Below are 17,999 nucleotides of genomic sequence, written 5' to 3' on the forward strand. Positions count from 1 at the left end.
TAAATATTAAGCTAAAAACACATAGCAACGAAGCTAGCATTTTCGGTCGTCAAGGAAGCCATTACTTCCGCTTAGCAACCAGAACTCGTGTTTACAACTTGCCTAGCAACGGTAAATATGGCAGACGAACACAAGACGTTTCAACGTCCTACGCGGATTTTTATAAACAGAATAGACACCTACTCGTCGAAATGTATCGCTCAGGTAAGGTAAGATAACTAGTTTAGGTGTTTTTGATAGGTAACGTGGTGTTTACTTAGGTGTTATTTGTCTTTTTTCCCGTCAGTATCTGTCTACCTGCTCTGCTGGAGAATCCTTTGAAGAAGAGTCTACACCTGAAGAGAGGTTTCAAATTGTAGGGACTGTAAGCAATAAAGATGAAAAAAAGAGAAGCTTTGCTCTGGAAGAATACTCTGTAAGTTTCATAAATAAATAAATAAATAAATAAATAAATACAAAAGCTTTTTAAATAGATATGGGGTGTATTTGAAATAGTTGGCAACCCAAGAATGTTCATGCTTTTTTGAAGTAAATACCACAACAACACAATATTATAGTACAGTTAGTTTGCAGAAATTAAAATACAAAAGTAATTAACTAGTAAGTAATAACGACCGATGTGAAAAAGTTAACTTCATTAATTAAGTCTTAATAGAGTTCTCATTATGGACTGTCAGCTGATGCACGTAATTAATCAGAATATTCGAACCTGTACTAAAACGTAACAACAGCAATATCTAGATAAGGCAAATTTGTATGAAGTAAAAATCTTGTGAAGCTTTTGGAACCCATCAGAGTCCCCAGATCATTTCCTATGGCAAGAACAGAAAGTCTATGCCTCGCTGGTTACAAATAAGTATTTGTAAGCTGTGATATTTGCTATAAAATTTTATTTTTGTAATATTTGTTTGGCCTGTACTGAAACCAGTTAATATTTGAAATGCATGATATCATATCTACTGGTTGCACCACAGCCTCATAAGCCTGATGAAAGAAACATGTTTACAATACACACACAGTAATGTACAATGTTTTATGTTTGGTGAAAACCACACTGTCTCTCTGGTATCACATCTAAAATGAAGACCCTCTGCTGTATACGTGTAATATATTGATTGACTGTCACATGACCAGGTATAATAACAGTCTTATTATAGCTAATCTTGTGAAGGCATATCACATCCATAACACAGCAGATAGCCTTTATATCACCTTGTCAATCTGCTCATTTTAGGCCTCAAATCGAGACGAGCTCCTTCAACACCTGATGGATTGTGATGTTATTGTGTATAATATCTCCGAAGATGTTGAAGCGATTGATGAAGCAACATGGGCTGTTTCAGGTGACACCTCCTTATTTTTCAGGATTTATTATAATCCACCTCTGGTTCATGTTGTGTGAAATGTCGGTGTCTTTTATTTTCCACTCACAGCCCTCCAAAGTAATATTGAACACTTTACATTTCCCAAGATGTATATTTTGGTGTCAACGGTGATGACGTGGGCAAAAACTAAACCAGCTGATCCTGTAAGTTATGTCACAACAAAAAAACACATGACTTTATAGACATTTAGGTGAAGTGTGTGAATTAATTTTAATATTGTTTTATGACAGGTAACAATTACAATCCCAGATTTCAAATTACTTTATAGGATAGTCCTGAAATTCCAGTGAAAGAAGAAGACTACACACGGAAGAAGCCACATCCAAACTTCAAAGAACATGCTAATGCAGAGAAGCTTGTATTGAATTTGGGGAAAATGGTTAGAAACAAGCTAAATTCATAGTAAAGTTTCTCACAGTTTAAGCTGTATGTTGATTGTTCTCATTATTCTCATTTTTCTCGGTCAGGAAAAGACCAAGCTCCGCACTTACGTTGTTGGTGCAGGGATGCAGTATGGCATGGGAGAAGGCATCTTCCACCACTTCTTTAAGGTAATTTAATTAGTCCCAATTTTCTTTTTAATCTAAATATCATAATGGTTTCCATTTAACCATTTTGGGTTAACACTTTTGGGTTTTTAATTCAACACAATCAAAAATTTTATGTTAAAATACTCTACAGATGTTTACTCCATCCCAATTACAAGCAATATAAGCAGCATATATGGTTAATATTTGCCCTTTACCTTTATTACATCACATTTTTTAATTAAAGTGCTACTCGTTTTTTGTTGATTTTTAATAAAATGTAATCAAAAAAGAACATCTGATTTAATCAAGTTATGAGTGGAAAAAAATCAACAAATTTACAAGGAAGCAAAGTTTTTCAAAACTATTGATGTTTATGAATATGGGTCCCACAGACCCTAACATCATACAAGGGTTAAAAAAAACACACCACTCCGACTGACTCACAGCAACAAGCATGCGATTTTCAGTAAAGAACCAATCTTCCCATTTTGACTTCACACATTGTAGTCAACCACATGAACAAATCTTTAGGTGATAGTTTCAGAAAAGATTTTGGATGATACAGACTTCCATGACTTCTGTTATTCTTGTATTTATCTCTCCAATCTGTTCTTATAATGATACTAATTGTATTACCTAGACATGCTGGCTTGGGGAGTTGAGCACCATCCCTATACCAGATCCAAGCACTAATGTCATCCCTACCATCCACGTCAACGATCTGGCTGGGTTAGTGGATTAAATAAAGTTCATTTTTATTAAAAACATTCATGTGTGACACACAATTTGGTAAAGTTTTTGAAGGATGTTTTTTATGTTGTACATTTTAATCTGGGAGGGCACGGTAGCTTAGTGGTTAGCACGTTTGCCTCACACCTCCAGATTTGAGGGTTCGATTCCGGTAGAAATATTACTAATATTAGCTGTATAAAATTAATGAATGAATGAACTTTTTAATCTGTAACACGTTCCTGGCTTTGATGTTGACTGTAATCTGTTTCTTCAGCATACTGCAAAACATCATCGATCACAAACCCAAAATGCACTACTTAATTGCTGTGGATGACGCCCACAATTCTTTGGAAGAAATTGTAGCGGTAAAAGCTCTGAACAAGTTGTGTCTTTTAGAATGTTTTTTTTTTTTAATGATCTGTGATTGAATCAGTTCCCATTACCCTCCATCCACCAGGCTATATCATATGTTCTGGGTCCTGGAGAGGTTCAGAAAGTGCATTATGACAGTGTGCACCTCACAAAGGAACTTACGGTATAAGTTTATAGACAAGATTGACCTAAGCATAAGATTTGTTCAACTAAAACTTGTACTTGACCATTTAATATTGTCTTGTTTCCCTAAGCAAACCGATCTAGCTTGCCTAAGTATAGACCTCCTCATCGAGACAGTTTTGCCGAAAAGTCGGCTGAACCTGCACTGGGTGTGTGAAACTGGACTTATTGAGAACATCAACCTTGTTGTAGAGGAGTACAGACAGATCAGACGGCTTCTAGTAAGTGTGTAGACGTGTACATTTATTTACACAGAATACGATATCTCGCTTGTATATAGTTCACATACACACCACTGTATAATGATTGACTAAATTACACACTGTGTCGATAATTTCATTAATTGCCTTCTTCTAGCCAATCAAGATCTGTCTCCTTGGCCCGCCGGCTGTCGGGAAGAGTTCAGTCGCAGCACAACTGTGTAAACATTACAAACTCCATTATATTGGCGTTAAGGAAGCAGTTGAGGAGAAAATAAAACATTTGGTCAGTGTGATTCGAATCATTTTGCTATTACGACCAGTGTTTCAGTTTTAAAGTGTATTTTTATGTCAGCAATGAGGACTAATGTTGTGTTATGTATGTGTATTGTTCATATAGGAGAAAATGCTACAACAGTGTGAGGAGAATAATGACACTGAGGGATCGTTACAGGCTCAGGAACAGCTCAGCACTCTGAAGGATGATCTTTCCCAGAATCAAGGTCTATTTATTTCTCTTTATATAAGAGAGATTTTTTTAGATCTCTTTTTTTTTTATTTTAGAACCACGATTAACTTGCTAGATAAGTTTGTGTTGTGTAGTGAAAGCAGAAATTGGTCCCGAAATATAGCAAGTACTACAGAACAATTACAATTAGATGCTGTTTGATCATGGATGGATGTTTTAATATGCTTATGAACTTTTTAAAATCAGATAGGATTTAAATAAAACAGAATTTATGTATGTGTGTGTGTGTATGTGTGTGTGTGTGTGTGTGTGTGTGTGTGTGTGTGTGTGTGTGTGTGTGTGTGTGTGTGTGTGTGTGTGTGTGTGTGTAGGTCAACTTGCAGACCATAATGTTTTGGACATCATCAGAGAGAAGCTTTACTCAAAGCCGTGCAGGAATCAGGGCTTTGTTTTGGACGGCTACCCCTGTACACACGAGCAAGCTAACAAACTTTTCAATGGTGAGACACTGAAATACGGTTGCAGGGACATATCGTATACAACATTCATTTTGTATTAGTTTAACACTCTCACCGTCTCTCAGACGAGGAGAAGGAACCAGGGAACTCCAAATCTCTTTTACTGCCCCATGATGAAAAGATAATACCAGGTAGGTTTGTGAAGCATCTCATTACTTTTGTAGACGTTTCTACAATCAATGCAAATGTAGCTGAAGCTATATATAGAATATCACAGCTTTGTCTACAACGTTTGTTATTTCATGTTTACCTTTTAGGTTTTTGTACACGAGCCATAATGCTAATCTAACCACTACTTAATGGCCTTGTTGCCTTGTTAGATATATTAACCTTAATGCAGCAGTGAAAATGTATTAAACTGCATAGTCTTTAAGTTTGTGATGATTCAACAATAAAAGTGGAATATCATTGCTTTATTTAAAATTTTACCAACTAAATATATCCTGCTGTGCATGCCGTTTTCCTTCCAGAATATGTCATTTCACTCGATGCCACTGATGAGTTTCTGAAAGAGCGAGTCCGGAACCTTCCTCAGTCTGTAGCAGAGGAGATGCACTACACCCAGGACGAGTTTCTGCGGCGACTGTCCATCTTCAGGGATGCAAACACGGAGGAAGTATCGGTGATTGACTATTTCGATGAGCTGGAGATAGATCATGAACACATCGGTGAGAATATAGTTCAAGGATTTTATCAGAGTAACAGATGCATCAACGAAACCTTTGATAGTCTCGTAAAACCTGCTCAGATTTGCAGCAGATAATGGAAAGAAACTAGGAAGAATAAAGCATAAAGTTTGTTTGTACAGTGAGAGTAACAGTGAAACAGATAATCCCTAAAGCAGGAAACACAAACAAACAAAAACAAATAAGAACACGAATGGTACAAAGAGCCAAAAGTGCTGCAGAGGTTAACAGGAAGTGTTGAATCTTCAGAGATCAACAGTGTGGATGACCCTGAAAACGAAGCTGTGATTAAGAAAATAATCGAAGTGGTGGGAGAGCCGAGAAACTACGGTCCCACCCCTGAGGAACAAAAGGAACAGGAGAGGATACGTGAACTGGAGAAGCAGCAACGCTTAATGCAGGAAGAAGCCGAGCGTGCACTCAGAGAGGCTGAGGAGGAGACCAGGATGACCGCTCTGCTGGAGGAATGGGTAATTCATACACTGCTATGACTGAAAAGTCATTAGCATAACACTTCAGTATCAAATATCTTCAGCTTTATACGGATTAACATCTATTCATAATGCTCATGCAGGCTGAAGCTATTGTGTCCCATTTAGAACAGGAACATGCTAGAGGTGAAAAAGCAGGAGCATGAGTTACTGGAGGTACGCTCACTTCCACTGAGACACTACCTGATGAAGTATATCATGCCAGCTCTCAGAGAAGGACTTGGGGCCTGCTGCCAAGTGAAACCTGACGATCCCATCGACTTTCTGGTATTTTTATTTTTTCTTTGCCTTTTGTTAAACATTGTTTATAGAATTATGGAATTATGCTTCACTATGAACTTTGTGTGTGTGTGTGCGTGTGTGTGTGTGTGTGTGTGTGTGTGTGTGTGTGTGTGTGTGTGTGTGTGTGTGTGTGTGTGTGTGTGTGTGTGTTTCAGGCTGAATATCTTTTAAGAAACAACACAGACGACTAGCTTGCCCTTCACTGGACCTCCATTGTTTCAGTTTAATTTAACACAACTCAGTTTATTGCAGCACAATTGCTTCAATTTAACCTTGTAAAGCCTGAAAATTCACATCTTTTTTTGGAAACTGAAGTGTTTACTGGGACTTTAAACAATATATATATATATATATATATATATATATATATATATATATATATATATATATATATATATATATATAAAATTACAAATGTGTTAACATTTACAAATGTGATTTTTTTTGTATCATATTTAATACTTCGGGTATTTAAGGCAATTTACTGACCACAACAATGTTTATTTCCCAATAAAAACAAAGACTGATTATTGCATTTTGAATGTTTAAAACATTTTTCTTTTTTTTTTATTTGATCTTTTTCCAAACAGGAACCTTTTATATGACATTTTCAATATTTCATTTCATGACATTTTCAACACTGTACTTTTTTAAGATCTGAAAATACACATGAAACACTAATATTTATGTATTCTGAATTTCTTCTCTGAATTAAACATTACATATAGATAATAATAATCATTTAATTGTTTTACTGAAAATTGACAAAGACAAATGACAATTATTAGCAAAATACCTAAGGTTGCATAAAAAGAATCACATGTACAGTGTTGCTTAAAAGTTTGTGAACCCTTTAGGAATTCCTTTTTTTTTTTTTGCATAAATATGATCGAAATCCTTGGATTTCCCTTGGAAGTCCCAAAAATCAGACAAAGTGAAATCAGTTGAACGAATCAGACAAATATATTACACTTGGTAATTTTTTATGTAGGAAAATGTTATATATGTACATAATATTATATATCTGTGATACATGAATCACTCAAAATCCTAGTGTTGAAGACATTCTATACTGAAGAATGAGATAAAATATTTTTTGTTAAGCTAATGTGATTACTTTATTTTGTTGTTAATATTGTTAAGTTGTCATAGTGGATTTGGAGACAATACTTAATAAATAAGTATTAGGAGAACCGCTTGTGTCTGTGTGTGCTTGGAGGGAGATACACAAGCCTTTGAGCAAGACTGGGCAAATGTTACTGGAAAGTTATTTACTTGCAGTTATTTCTGCATGATGGCTCATTTGCATTTACTTTGTTTATTTTAAGGACTTGTGTGAAAAATCTGATGTTGATTTATTTGGTTCATATTTATGCAGAAATATGAATAATCACAAACTCTCAAGTGACACCAAATGGTTCGATTGAATTAGATTCGGTTTAAAATGATATTTAGATGACGTGAATTTTTGATCAGTTTAATCAATAATAAAAACTTTAACTAAATAAATACAATGCAGTGACGACCAAGGAAAATTACCTTATATACCATATTTGATACACATATATTTAACCCCATTTTACTATAACATTCTGTATAAAATATAAATGTATTAGTGGCTTCAATAAAGTAGATATATCTAACAATCTATTTTTACATAAAAAGACAGCCTAAAGCCTGCTATTGACTGCAGAGCATGAGTAAATCCACTAGGGGGCAGAAGACAAGTTATATACACATTATATACAACAGGTTTTTGAGAAAAGTATTGATAATGCAGGTGTTTCAGAAGTCTCAGAATCTCGTGTGTCAAATATTATATAATATAATACAATATAATGTAATATAATACGTTTGGAGTTATCCTTTGGCCCAAATTGTGTACTTTTGATCATTTTAGTTAATTTTGGGACATTGAATGAAAACTTGTGCACTTTAGCTCTGTGATGATCTGGCAATGGCTCTTCTACGCCCCTTGTTGGCAATGTGCGTCATAAACATTTAGACCACCGCAGTTATATCTGAGATGAATAATATTAATATTACGGACATAGGACAAACATCGGTTTCATCAGACGAGGTGGCCGAGTGGTTAAGGCGATGGACTGCTAATCCATTGTGCTCTGCACGCGTGGGTTCGAATCCCATCCTCGTCGCTAATATGTATTTTAATCCAGTTCACATTTTACGGCTTTCACACTATTGTTGCCAATAAGTGAGCAACCTTGCATATAGGCTATGAACATGGATTCCGGACATAGCCATGATTAAAGGACCTGAGTGTGTGCTTGGGCTTCTACAATAATCAGTATATTATTATCTTTACCGTGTTAATAGAGTAGAAAAGTGAGATGGGATTACTAAAGTGTCATTTTTAATGAACCACGTGTGATTATGGTCATTTTTTGTTTTATTTACTATTATTACATGGATTCACCCACTCTTTGCATCCTCCTTAAGAACCGGCTGAAATAGCAAAGACTCTCCAGTAGATGGCGATCAAGCTGCACCTTCCAGTGGATAGACTGGTTATCTGTTCCCAAATAATTAACACAAGTCCTAACAAGTCCTAACAATTCCGGTTTTTCAGCCCTTAGCTCCAGTTTATACTGTCTATATATTTACAATGATGTCAATAAACTCTAATGGGGGGGGGATCCTTTCACTAAGATTGTTTTATGTATATTGTTTATGTATTGTACTGAGAAAACCATAAACATTCAGATTAAAGAAAATTTTCGATTGTTTTATTCTAAAATGGATTTGAAGAGAACTGACAGGGACACCTTGCTGCAAGGAATGGAGCTTTCCCATCAGGTTAGTGTTACAAAGGATTCACTGTCGAAAGCTGGAGGGCTCCCATCAGCATCTGTAATCTTTGTAATTCAATCAAAGAACATTTATTATAACCAAACAGAATATTATCTTGCTTTTGGAAAAATAAGCTGACAGGCAGTGGATGGACTGGAAATCTGTTCCTAACAAGTCCTAACAAGTCCTAACACACTTCAAACAATTCCTAAAATAGGTCCTAACTAGTCCTAACAGTTCCGAACGGGCCAAAACAGTCATTGGCTGAAGCAGGGGGTTGGGGACGGGACAAAACAGTCACTGGCCGAAAACATAGTCTTAGTCTGAAGTGTAAGTATAACAATATGACAGGTTGTAACTCAGAAGACCTGGGAATTGCAAATGCACTTCATAAAAATGAATTTTTATTTGAGAATTGACAAACGTTGGATGTTTGTGAAAACTAAAATAAAAAGGTAGTATGTGATTAGCATTTTCTGAATGAATATTTAAAATAATTTTGGTGATGCTGTTATTGAGACGATCATAGATCCTTCTGATAATTCATTATACAAACAATGCATCTGTTTATCCACAGACTGTTTATTAAGACTCAGTGTCAATTGTGATGACATACAGTCACATCAATCAGCTGCTTGAAGACCGCAGAGAACTGCTGGACAGGACCAAGTGTATTATTAATAACAATAAACAACACAACAGTTTCTTTTTGGGCTTCTGTTCCACACATTCAATTTAATAATGATAATAATAATAGATAATATACACTTACTGAGCACTTTATTATGAACACACAAGTTTATTATGAAGAAACATAAATGTACTGAAAGTTTATTGTACTGAGGAAATCATATACTTTTGCAGTTATTTGACTGTAAAATGAATTTGTTTTATAGACTGCTCGACCGACAGAAGAGAACTGATCGAGACACCTTGCAAAGGATTCACTGCCAAAAGCAGAGGGCTCCCATGGACAGCTGTGGAACACGGACATGCTGTCGGTTGTGTCTTCCACTGCACACACATAGCATCAGCAGGACTTATGTGGCGTATAAACTTTTTTTTTTTTTTTATTTATTTATTTTTTTTTACTATTTTAATGTGAACAAATCAATCAAACAATAAGCTAAACTGTGCAGTTCAGCTTTTGCAGTATTTACAGACATCTTTAACACCTGTGATTCTGAAATATACCGTATCGTTCAATATGATTGATGAGGATGAGAATCAGACACACAGTGTAAAATCAATTGGATTAGATTTTCCATGACACCAATTTCTGAACCTTATTATGATTGTCACTCATTACGATGATTACTTTTTAATTACGATAGACTTTAGTGAAAAGTACTAAAAGATAAAAGCACATTTGATTCCAGTTCTTTTTTCATTTTCTTATTTAATTTTCATTATTTTCATTATTTATTTATTTTTGTTACATAAAACGCTTCTGAAATAGCAGTAGCTCACCAGTAGATGGCAGGCATGTGTCATCAGACGAGGTGGCCGAGTGGTTAAGGCGATGGACTGCTAATCCATTGTGCTCTGCACGCGTGGGTTCGAATCCCATCCTCGTCGGGTTCCAGCTTATTGACCTCACAACAGCCCTCTTCCTGAAACTAGACTTTGCAGTTCAGCTGTTCCAATATTTACAGACATCTTTAACACCTCTGATTCTGACATATACCGTATCGTTCTATATTATTGATGAGGATGAGAATCAGACACACAGTGTAAAATTGGATTAGGTTTTCCTTGTCACCAACTGACAATAAAAATTTCGTAACTCTGATTCAGACAAATCCGGCATCCCTTATTATGATTGTCACTCATTACGATGACTTCTTTTTTATTACGACAGACTTTAGTGAAAAGTACTAAAATATAAAGGCACATTTGATTTATTTTTTATTCTTTTCATTAATTTCTTATTTAATTATCTTAAAAAAATAAAAAAATATTATTTTTTTTATTTCTGCTGAAGTATTAGTCAGACGAGGTGGCCGAGTGGTTAAGGCGATGGACTGCTAATCCATTGTGCTCTGCACGCGTGGGTTCGAATCCCATCCTCGTCGGTGTTCATGCTAGTAATAACACCATTAGCATGGCCCTCTACTTTATCCTGCAGTCACCAGGAACCTTTGCTAGGGTCTTGTTTGTGGATTTCAGCTCTGCTTTCAATTCTACCATTCCAGCTCTGCTACAGGACAAGCTTTACCAGCTGAGTGGGCCCGATTCCAACACTAGGTGGATCACAGACTTGCTGAATTCCTGATTTTAGTTGTGGTTCTGATTAGGCATTTAAACCATACCCTCAGGTGGGGATGGGATTCAAACCAGAAATGTAGAGAACAATGTGTAAGATTGCTCCTGATAGTTAAAATTTAAGAACTCTGATTCTGACATTTACTGTATCATTCAATATGATTGACGATGATGAGAATCAGACACACAGTGAAAATCAACTGGATTAGATTTCTCCTGACACCAATTGACAATATTTTCTTTTTTCTTTCTTTCTTTCTTTCTTTCTTTCTTTCTTTCTTTCTTTCTTTCTTTCTTTCTTTCTTTCTTTCTTTCTTTCTTTCTTTCTTTCTTTCTTTATAACGCTGGTGAAATAGCAGTAACTCACCAGTAGATGGCAAAACTTCCTGAAACTAGACTGCAGTTCAGCTGTTCTAGTATTTACAGACATCTTTAACACATTGGCCCGTCAAGTCAAGAAGCTTTTATTTTCATTTCCACCATATATAGCTGTTGCAGTACATGAGAGTAAGATGAGATCATGTTGATGCATAAAACATAGACAGGGTCTTAGTAAGTCCTAGCTACATAAAGTGCAACTGTGCAACCTGGTGTAAATAATGCAGGATAAGACAGACAAGTTCATCCTCCACCACACCAAGCCCACTCAACCGGGAAAGGAGAGGGTCTGTAATGGATTTGAGGGGGCATTATAAGGTCCTCAGCAGGAATATGGCATATTACCAGTGAGGTGTTAAAGATACTGGAACAGCTGAACTGCACAGTTAAGCTTATTATTTGACTGTTTTTGTTCACATTAAAATAGTAAATACTTAAGCACTCGACCACCTCGACCAAGCTCTTTCTGCCAACTACTGGTGGGATAATGCTACTTGCTACTTCAGGAGCATTAAAACAGGACCAATACATAAAAAAGTGCAATAAGTAATATTACATTATTATTATAATATTTTTATTAACACCATACTACATTATTGAAGCGGTAACATGTCGCCTGTAGATGAAGATAGCATAAGGTCCAACTAGACTAGTTTCAGGAAGAAGGTTTCCATCCATTTTCTACCGCTTATCCGGGACCGGGTCGCAGGGGCAGCAGTCTAAGCAGGGATGCCCAGACTTCCCTCTCCCCAGACACTTCCTCCAGCTCTTCCGGGGGAATACAGAGGCGTTCCCAGGCCAGCCAAGAGACATAGTCCCTCTAGCGTGTCCTAGGTCTTCCCCGGGGCCTCCTCCCGTTTGGACATGCCCGGAACACCTCCCCAGGAAGGCGTCCAGGAGGCATCTGGAACAGATGCCTGAGCCACCTCAGCTGACTCCTCTCGATGTGGAGGAGCAGCGGCTCTACTCCTCACCCTATCTCTAAGGGACCGCCCAGCCACCCTGCGGAGGAAACTCATTTCGGCCGCCTGTATCCAGGATCTTGTCCTTTCGGTCATGACCCAAAGCTCATGACCATAGGTGAGGGTAGGGACGTAGATCGACTGGTAAATAGAGAGCTTCGCCTTGCGGCTCAGCTCTTTCTTCACCACAACTGACCAGTATATCGACTGCATTACTGCAGAAGATACACCGATCCACCTGTCAATCTCCCGCTCCATCCTTCCCTCACTCGTGAACAAGATCCCAAGATACTTAAACTCCTCCACTTGAGGCAGGAGCTCTCCACCACCCTGAAGCGGACAAGCCACCCTTTTCCGGCTGAGAACCATGGCCTCGGATTTGGAGGTGCTGTTTCTCATCCCCGCCGCTTCACACTCGCCTGCAAACAATCCCAGTGCACGCTGGAGGTCCTGATTTGAGGAGGCCAACAGAACAACATCAAAAAGCAGAGACGAAATCCTGTGGTCCCCAAACTGAACTCCCTCTGGCCCCTGACTGCGCCTAGAAATCCTGTCCATATAAATAATGAACATGACCGGTGACAAAGGGCAGCCCTGCCGGAGTCCAACATGCACCGGGAACAAGTCTGACTTACTGCCGGCAATGCGAACCAAACTCCTGCTCCTGTCATATAGGGACCGGACAGCCCTTAGCAGAGGGCCCCGGACCCCATACTCCCAGAGCACCCCCCCCACCGGTCACCATGAGGGACACAGTCGAATGCCTTCTCCAGATAAACAAAGCACATGTGGACTGGTTGGGCAAACTCCCATGAACCCTCCAGCAGCCTGGCGAGGGTATAGAGATGGTTCAGTGTTCCACGACTGGGACGAAACCCGCATTGTTCCTCCTGCATCCGAGGTTCGACTATCGGCCGAATTCTCCTCTCCAGTACCCTGGCATAGACTTTTCCAGGGAGGCTGAGGATTGTGATCCCTCTGTAGTTGGAACACACCCTCCGGTCCCCCTTCTTAAACAAAGGGACCACCACCCCAGTCTGCCAGTCCAAAGGCACTGTCCCCAACCGCCATGCGATGTTGCAGAGGCATGTCAACCAAGACAAGACAGCCCCACAACATCCAGACTTGAGGTACTCAGGGCTCGATCTCATCCACCCCCGGTGCCTTGCCACTGAGGAGCTTCTCAACTACCTCAGTGACCTCAGCTTGGGGGATCGACGAGTCCACAACTGAGTCCTTGGCCTCTGCTTCCTCAGTGGCAGATATGTCGTGGGGTTGAGGAGAACCTCGAAGTACTCCTTCCACCGTCCGAGTCCCCAGTTGAAGTCAGCAGATTCCCACTCCCACTGTAAACAGTGTGAGCAGGGCATTGCTTCCCACTCCTGAGACGCCGGACGGTTTGCCAGAATTTCTTCGAGGCCGACCGAGAATCCTTCTCCATGGCCTCACCAAACTCCTCCCATACCCGAGTTTTTGCTTCCGCAACCACCCGGGCTGAAGCTCGCTTGGCCCACCGGTATCTCTCAGCTGCCTCCGGAGTCCCACGAGCCAACCAGACTCGATAGGACTCCTTCTTCAGCTTGACGGCATCCCTTACATCCGGGGTCCACCACCGGGTTCAGGGGTTGCCGCCACGACAGGCACCGGAGACCTTACGGCCACAGCTCCGAGCAGCTGCGTCGACAATGGAAGTGGAGAACATGGTCCACCCGGACCCACCAAAGACTCTGCCAAATGTTCCCAGCAGACCCTCACAGTACGTTTTGGTCTGCCAAGTCTGTCCAACTTCCTCCCCTGCCATCGGATCCAACTTACCACCAGGTGGTGAACAGTTGACAGCTCTGCCCCTCTCTTTACCCGAGTGTCCAAGACATACGGCCGGAGGTCAGATGAAACAACCACAAAGTCGATCATCGACCCCCGACCTTTGGTGTCCTGGTGCCACGTGCACTGATGGACACCTTTATGCTTGAACATGGTGTTCGCTATGGACAAACTGTGACTAGCACAGAAGTCCAATAACCAATAACTGTGACTAGCACAGAACACCACTCGGGTTCAGGTCGGGGGGGGGGGGCATTCCTCCCAAATGTGATGTGCAGTCAAGTTTGAGTGTATTCAATTCAATTCAAGTTTATTTGTATAGCGCTTTTTACAATAGACATTGTCTCAAAGCAGCTTTACAGAACATAAACATAGAGCTGAAGGTAAACATAATTAATGATAAAGGAAATAACAAATAATAAAAGAAATAAGAATTAACAGAATAAAAAAATCTAGATTATTATTAGATATATATAATATCTAGTGTAGGCACTGTTTAAACGAGTGTTCTCAACTTCTCACTGATACTTTTGTGATTTGTGGACTGTAAATAGGTTGTATTTTAGGCCCACAGTAAAGTAGGCCTATTTTTTTTTCAGTTTTTTGGAGTATATGTATTTTATTTCTGATTTAAACAGAAACACGAGACACAAGGCAACCAAAACAGTTTTAAAAACCTTTGTAACTTAAGTTGTCAGTCGGAGTCTGTTGGGCCCCAGCTTTTGAATTGTGTTGGTTAAAATAAAATACTCTCCAGAACAGGTTAATCATTTGTGAATGTGTCTCCTAAATCAGAAATTGAAAACCAGACCCGTTTAACATTTGCATTCAACAAAAATCATTCAACAAGTGTATTTTGTCAGGTAATTATGACATTTAACCAATGTTTCAGATATGTGAAACATTTTTTACTGAAATGTTTATCAGTAATAATCTCAGTAATAATGTTATTTCAAAAAAAGACAATTTTTTTACTAAAACGAGACTAAAATTAAAAGACTTTTAGTCGACTAAAACTTGACTAAGATACCTTGAGTTTTCTTTTGATTAAAACTAGACTAAAATGATGAGACTTTTAGTTGACTAAAACTTGACTAACAAAAAAAAGATATATGAATGATTAAATATGACTAAAACTAACAAGGACATTTGGCACAAGACTAAGACTAAGACTAAATTAAAAATAGGTGACGAAATTAACACTAGCACCGTGTTGCCTGTAGATGGAGATGTAGCATAAGGTCCTCCTAGACTAGTTTCAGGAAGAATGGTGTTGTGAAGTCATAAAGCAGGAACCACGACGAGGATGGGATTCGAACCCACGCGTGCAGAGCACAATGGATTAGCAGTCCATCGCCTTAACCACTCGGCCACCTCGTCTGACTGCATGTACTTTTACCATCTACTGGTGAGTGACTGCTATTTCACCAGCGTTTTAAGTTCAAAGAGCGCTTCGAAAGGATCGACGAGGATGGGATTTGAACCCACACACACAGAGCACAACAGATTAAGCAGCTGGCCACCTCGTCCAAAAGGCAGACTCTTTCTGTCAACAACTGGTGGGATATTTCTGATTCAGCAGCATTAAAGCAGGACTGATACATTAAAAAAGTGCAATAAGTAAATATCATATTATTTGATATTTTTATTGACACTGTACAAAGTTATCAAAGTGGCAACGTGTCACCTATGGATGAAGATATATAGCATATGGTCCAACTAGACTAGTTTTAGGAAGAAGGGTGTTGTGAGGTCATGAAGCAGGATCCTCGTCTGACTGTTAGGCATGTTTGTTACAGTTTAAGGCGGACCAATACAGTAAAATAAATAAATAAATAATGAAAATATTGTCAATTGGTGTCAGGAGAAATATAATCCAGTTGATTTTCACTGTGTGTCTGATTCTCATCATCGTCAATCATATTGAATGATACAGTAAATGTCAGAATCAGAGTTCTTAAATTTTAACTATCAGGAGCAATCTTACACATTGTTCTCTACATTTCTGGTTTGAATCCCATCCCCACCTGAGGGTATGGTTTAAATGCCTAATCAGAACCACAACTAAAATCAGGAATTCAGCAAGTCTGTGATCCACCTAGTGTTGGAATCGGGCCCACTCAGCTGGTAAAGCTTGTCCTGTAGCAGAGCTGGAATGGTAGAATTGAAAGCAGAGCTGAAATCCACAAACAAGACCCTAGCAAAGGTTCCTGGTGACTGCAGGTGCTGGAGGATGAAATAGAGGGCCATGCTAATGGTGTTATCTACAGACCTGTTGGCACTGTAGGCAAACTGCAGAGGGTCTGTAATGGATTTGAGGGGGCATTATGAGGTGCTCAAAGGACTCCACTACCACAGATGTCTGTAGTTCAGTCAAACTATTTTTTGTGGGGATTGGGATAAGGTCCTCAGCAGGAACATTGCACATCACCAGTGAGGTGTTAAAGATGTCTGTAAATAATGGAACAGCTGAACTGCACAGTTTAGCTTATTATTTGACAGTTTTTGTTCACATTAATATAGTAAATGCGAAGTCGTGAGCTGGCTTTGAAAAACCAGGGTTGATGAGGATGGGATTTGAACCCACAGATGCAGAGCACAACAGATAAGTGGTCCATCAATGTAAGCACTTGGTCACCTCTTCCAAACAGCAGATGCACAACAACTGGTGGGATATTGCTACTTCAGCAGCGTTAAAGCAGGACTGATACATAAAAAAGTGCAATAAGTAAATATTATATTATTTGATATATTTCTTAACACCTTACAACATTATTGAAGCGGCAACATGTCGCCTGTAGATGGAAATATGTAGCATAAGGTTCAGCTAGACTAGTTTCATGAAGAAGGGGGTTGTGAGGTCATAAAGGAGGAATCCCGACGAGGATGGGATTCGAACCCACGCGTGCAGAGCACAATGGATTAGCAGTCCATCGCCTTAACCACTCGGCCACCTCGTCTGAGAAAATAAATGAAATGTGCCTTTATATTTTAGTACTTTCCACTAAAGTCTGTTATAATTAAAAAGAAGTCATCGTAATGAGTGACAATCATAATAAGGGATACCAGATTTGTCTGAATCAGCGTTCAGAAATGTTTATTGTCAGTTGTTGTCAAGGAAAACCTAATCCAATTTTACACTGTGTGTCTGATTCTCATCCTCATCAATCACATAGAACGATACGGTATATGTCAGAATCAGAGGTGTTAAAGATGTCTGTAAATATTGGAACAGCCGAACTGCAAAGTCTAGTTTCAGGAAGAAGGCTGTTGTGAGGTCATAAAGGCAGGAACACCGACGAGGATGGGATTCGAACCCACGCGTGCAGAGCACAATGGATTAGCAGTCCATCGCCTTAACCACTCGGCCACCTCGTCTGATGACACACGCCTGCCATCTTCTGGCGAGCTACTGCTATTTCAGAAGCGTTTTAAGGAGGACCGATACAATAACAAAACCAAATAAATAATGAAAGTAATGAAAATTAAATAAGAAAATAAGAAAAAAACGGAATCAAACGTGCTTTTATCTTTTAGTACTTTTCACTAAAGTCTATCGTAATTAAAAAGTAATCATCGTAATGAGTGACAATCGTAATAAGGGATACCAGATTTGTCTGAATCAGAGATCAGAAACCATGGAAAATCTAATCCAATTGATTTTACACTGTGTGTCTGATTCTCATCTTCGTCAATCATATTGAACGATAAAGTATATGTCAGTATTTTTTTTGCTAAGTCTTATAAATTATGAATTCAAATAATGAAATAATGAAATAATAATAATAAAGAATCCCATTTTCGTTTTCCATGAAAAAGGAGTAAAGTTAAAGAATTACAACAACAACAACAACAACAACAACAACAATAATAATAATAATAATAATAATAATAATAATAATAATAATAAT

At 38.7% G+C, this 17,999-nt stretch overlaps 1 protein-coding gene and 6 non-coding genes across 9 annotated transcripts; 4 read left to right on the forward strand and 3 right to left on the reverse strand.

The window, feature by feature from the left end:
• The first annotated feature begins 61 nt into the window (after positions 1–61).
• Positions 62–6,053, forward strand: ak7a (adenylate kinase 7a). 3 transcript variants are annotated; one of them, XR_003441875.2, is made up of 18 exons: positions 62–204; positions 287–415; positions 1,235–1,343; positions 1,434–1,528; positions 1,654–1,764; positions 1,853–1,936; positions 2,556–2,644; positions 2,922–3,012; positions 3,105–3,182; positions 3,274–3,423; positions 3,560–3,688; positions 3,803–3,905; positions 4,243–4,371; positions 4,455–4,520; positions 4,860–5,057; positions 5,325–5,545; positions 5,650–5,833; positions 6,004–6,053. XR_003441875.2 is itself a non-coding variant. In XM_027155450.2 (18 exons), exons 1-18 carry the CDS (start codon positions 118–120, stop codon positions 6,037–6,039), a joined length of 2,064 nt encoding a protein of 687 aa, XP_027011251.2. In that variant the 5' UTR covers positions 63–117; the 3' UTR covers positions 6,040–6,053. The 3 variants fall into 3 exon arrangements, 2 of the variants coding, with proteins under 2 accessions (XP_027011251.2, XP_027011252.2); XM_027155450.2 differs by having other exon boundaries at positions 63–204; positions 5,675–5,833; XM_027155451.2 differs by having other exon boundaries at positions 125–209; positions 5,675–5,833.
• Positions 6,054–7,922: 1,869 nt separating this feature from the next.
• Positions 7,923–8,004, forward strand: trnas-gcu. Its single transcript has one exon. It is a non-coding gene; the product is annotated as a tRNA-Ser (tRNA).
• Positions 8,005–10,155: 2,151 nt separating this feature from the next.
• trnas-gcu lies at positions 10,156–10,237 on the forward strand. The gene has a single exon. It is a non-coding gene; the product is annotated as a tRNA-Ser (tRNA).
• Positions 10,238–10,652: 415 nt separating this feature from the next.
• On the forward strand, positions 10,653–10,734 carry trnas-gcu. Its single transcript has one exon. It is a non-coding gene; the product is annotated as a tRNA-Ser (tRNA).
• A 4,652-nt stretch (positions 10,735–15,386) lies between these two features.
• On the reverse strand, positions 15,387–15,468 carry trnas-gcu. The gene has a single exon. It is a non-coding gene; the product is annotated as a tRNA-Ser (tRNA).
• A 1,498-nt stretch (positions 15,469–16,966) lies between these two features.
• trnas-gcu lies at positions 16,967–17,048 on the reverse strand. Its single transcript has one exon. It is a non-coding gene; the product is annotated as a tRNA-Ser (tRNA).
• A 336-nt stretch (positions 17,049–17,384) lies between these two features.
• Positions 17,385–17,466, reverse strand: trnas-gcu. Its single transcript has one exon. It is a non-coding gene; the product is annotated as a tRNA-Ser (tRNA).
• Positions 17,467–17,999: the final 533 nt, after the last annotated feature.

This window comes from Tachysurus fulvidraco, chromosome 16 (assembly GCF_022655615.1).
Source record: "Tachysurus fulvidraco isolate hzauxx_2018 chromosome 16, HZAU_PFXX_2.0, whole genome shotgun sequence".
NCBI classification, from domain to species: domain Eukaryota; kingdom Metazoa; phylum Chordata; class Actinopteri; order Siluriformes; family Bagridae; genus Tachysurus; species Tachysurus fulvidraco.

What these genes read in the sequence shown, in the direction of transcription:
- ak7a (XM_027155450.2), top strand. Translation starts at nt 118, where the DNA reads ATGGCAGACGAACACAAGACGTTTCAACGTCCTACGCGGATTTTTATA. An exon ending in GACAGATCAGACGGCTTCTA is followed by an intron (nt 3,424 to 3,559) that starts GTAAGTGTGTAG and finishes GCCTTCTTCTAG; the next exon opens with CCAATCAAGATCTGTCTCCT. An exon ending in AGCTAACAAACTTTTCAATG is followed by an intron (nt 4,372 to 4,454) that starts GTGAGACACTGA and finishes ACCGTCTCTCAG; the next exon opens with ACGAGGAGAAGGAACCAGGG.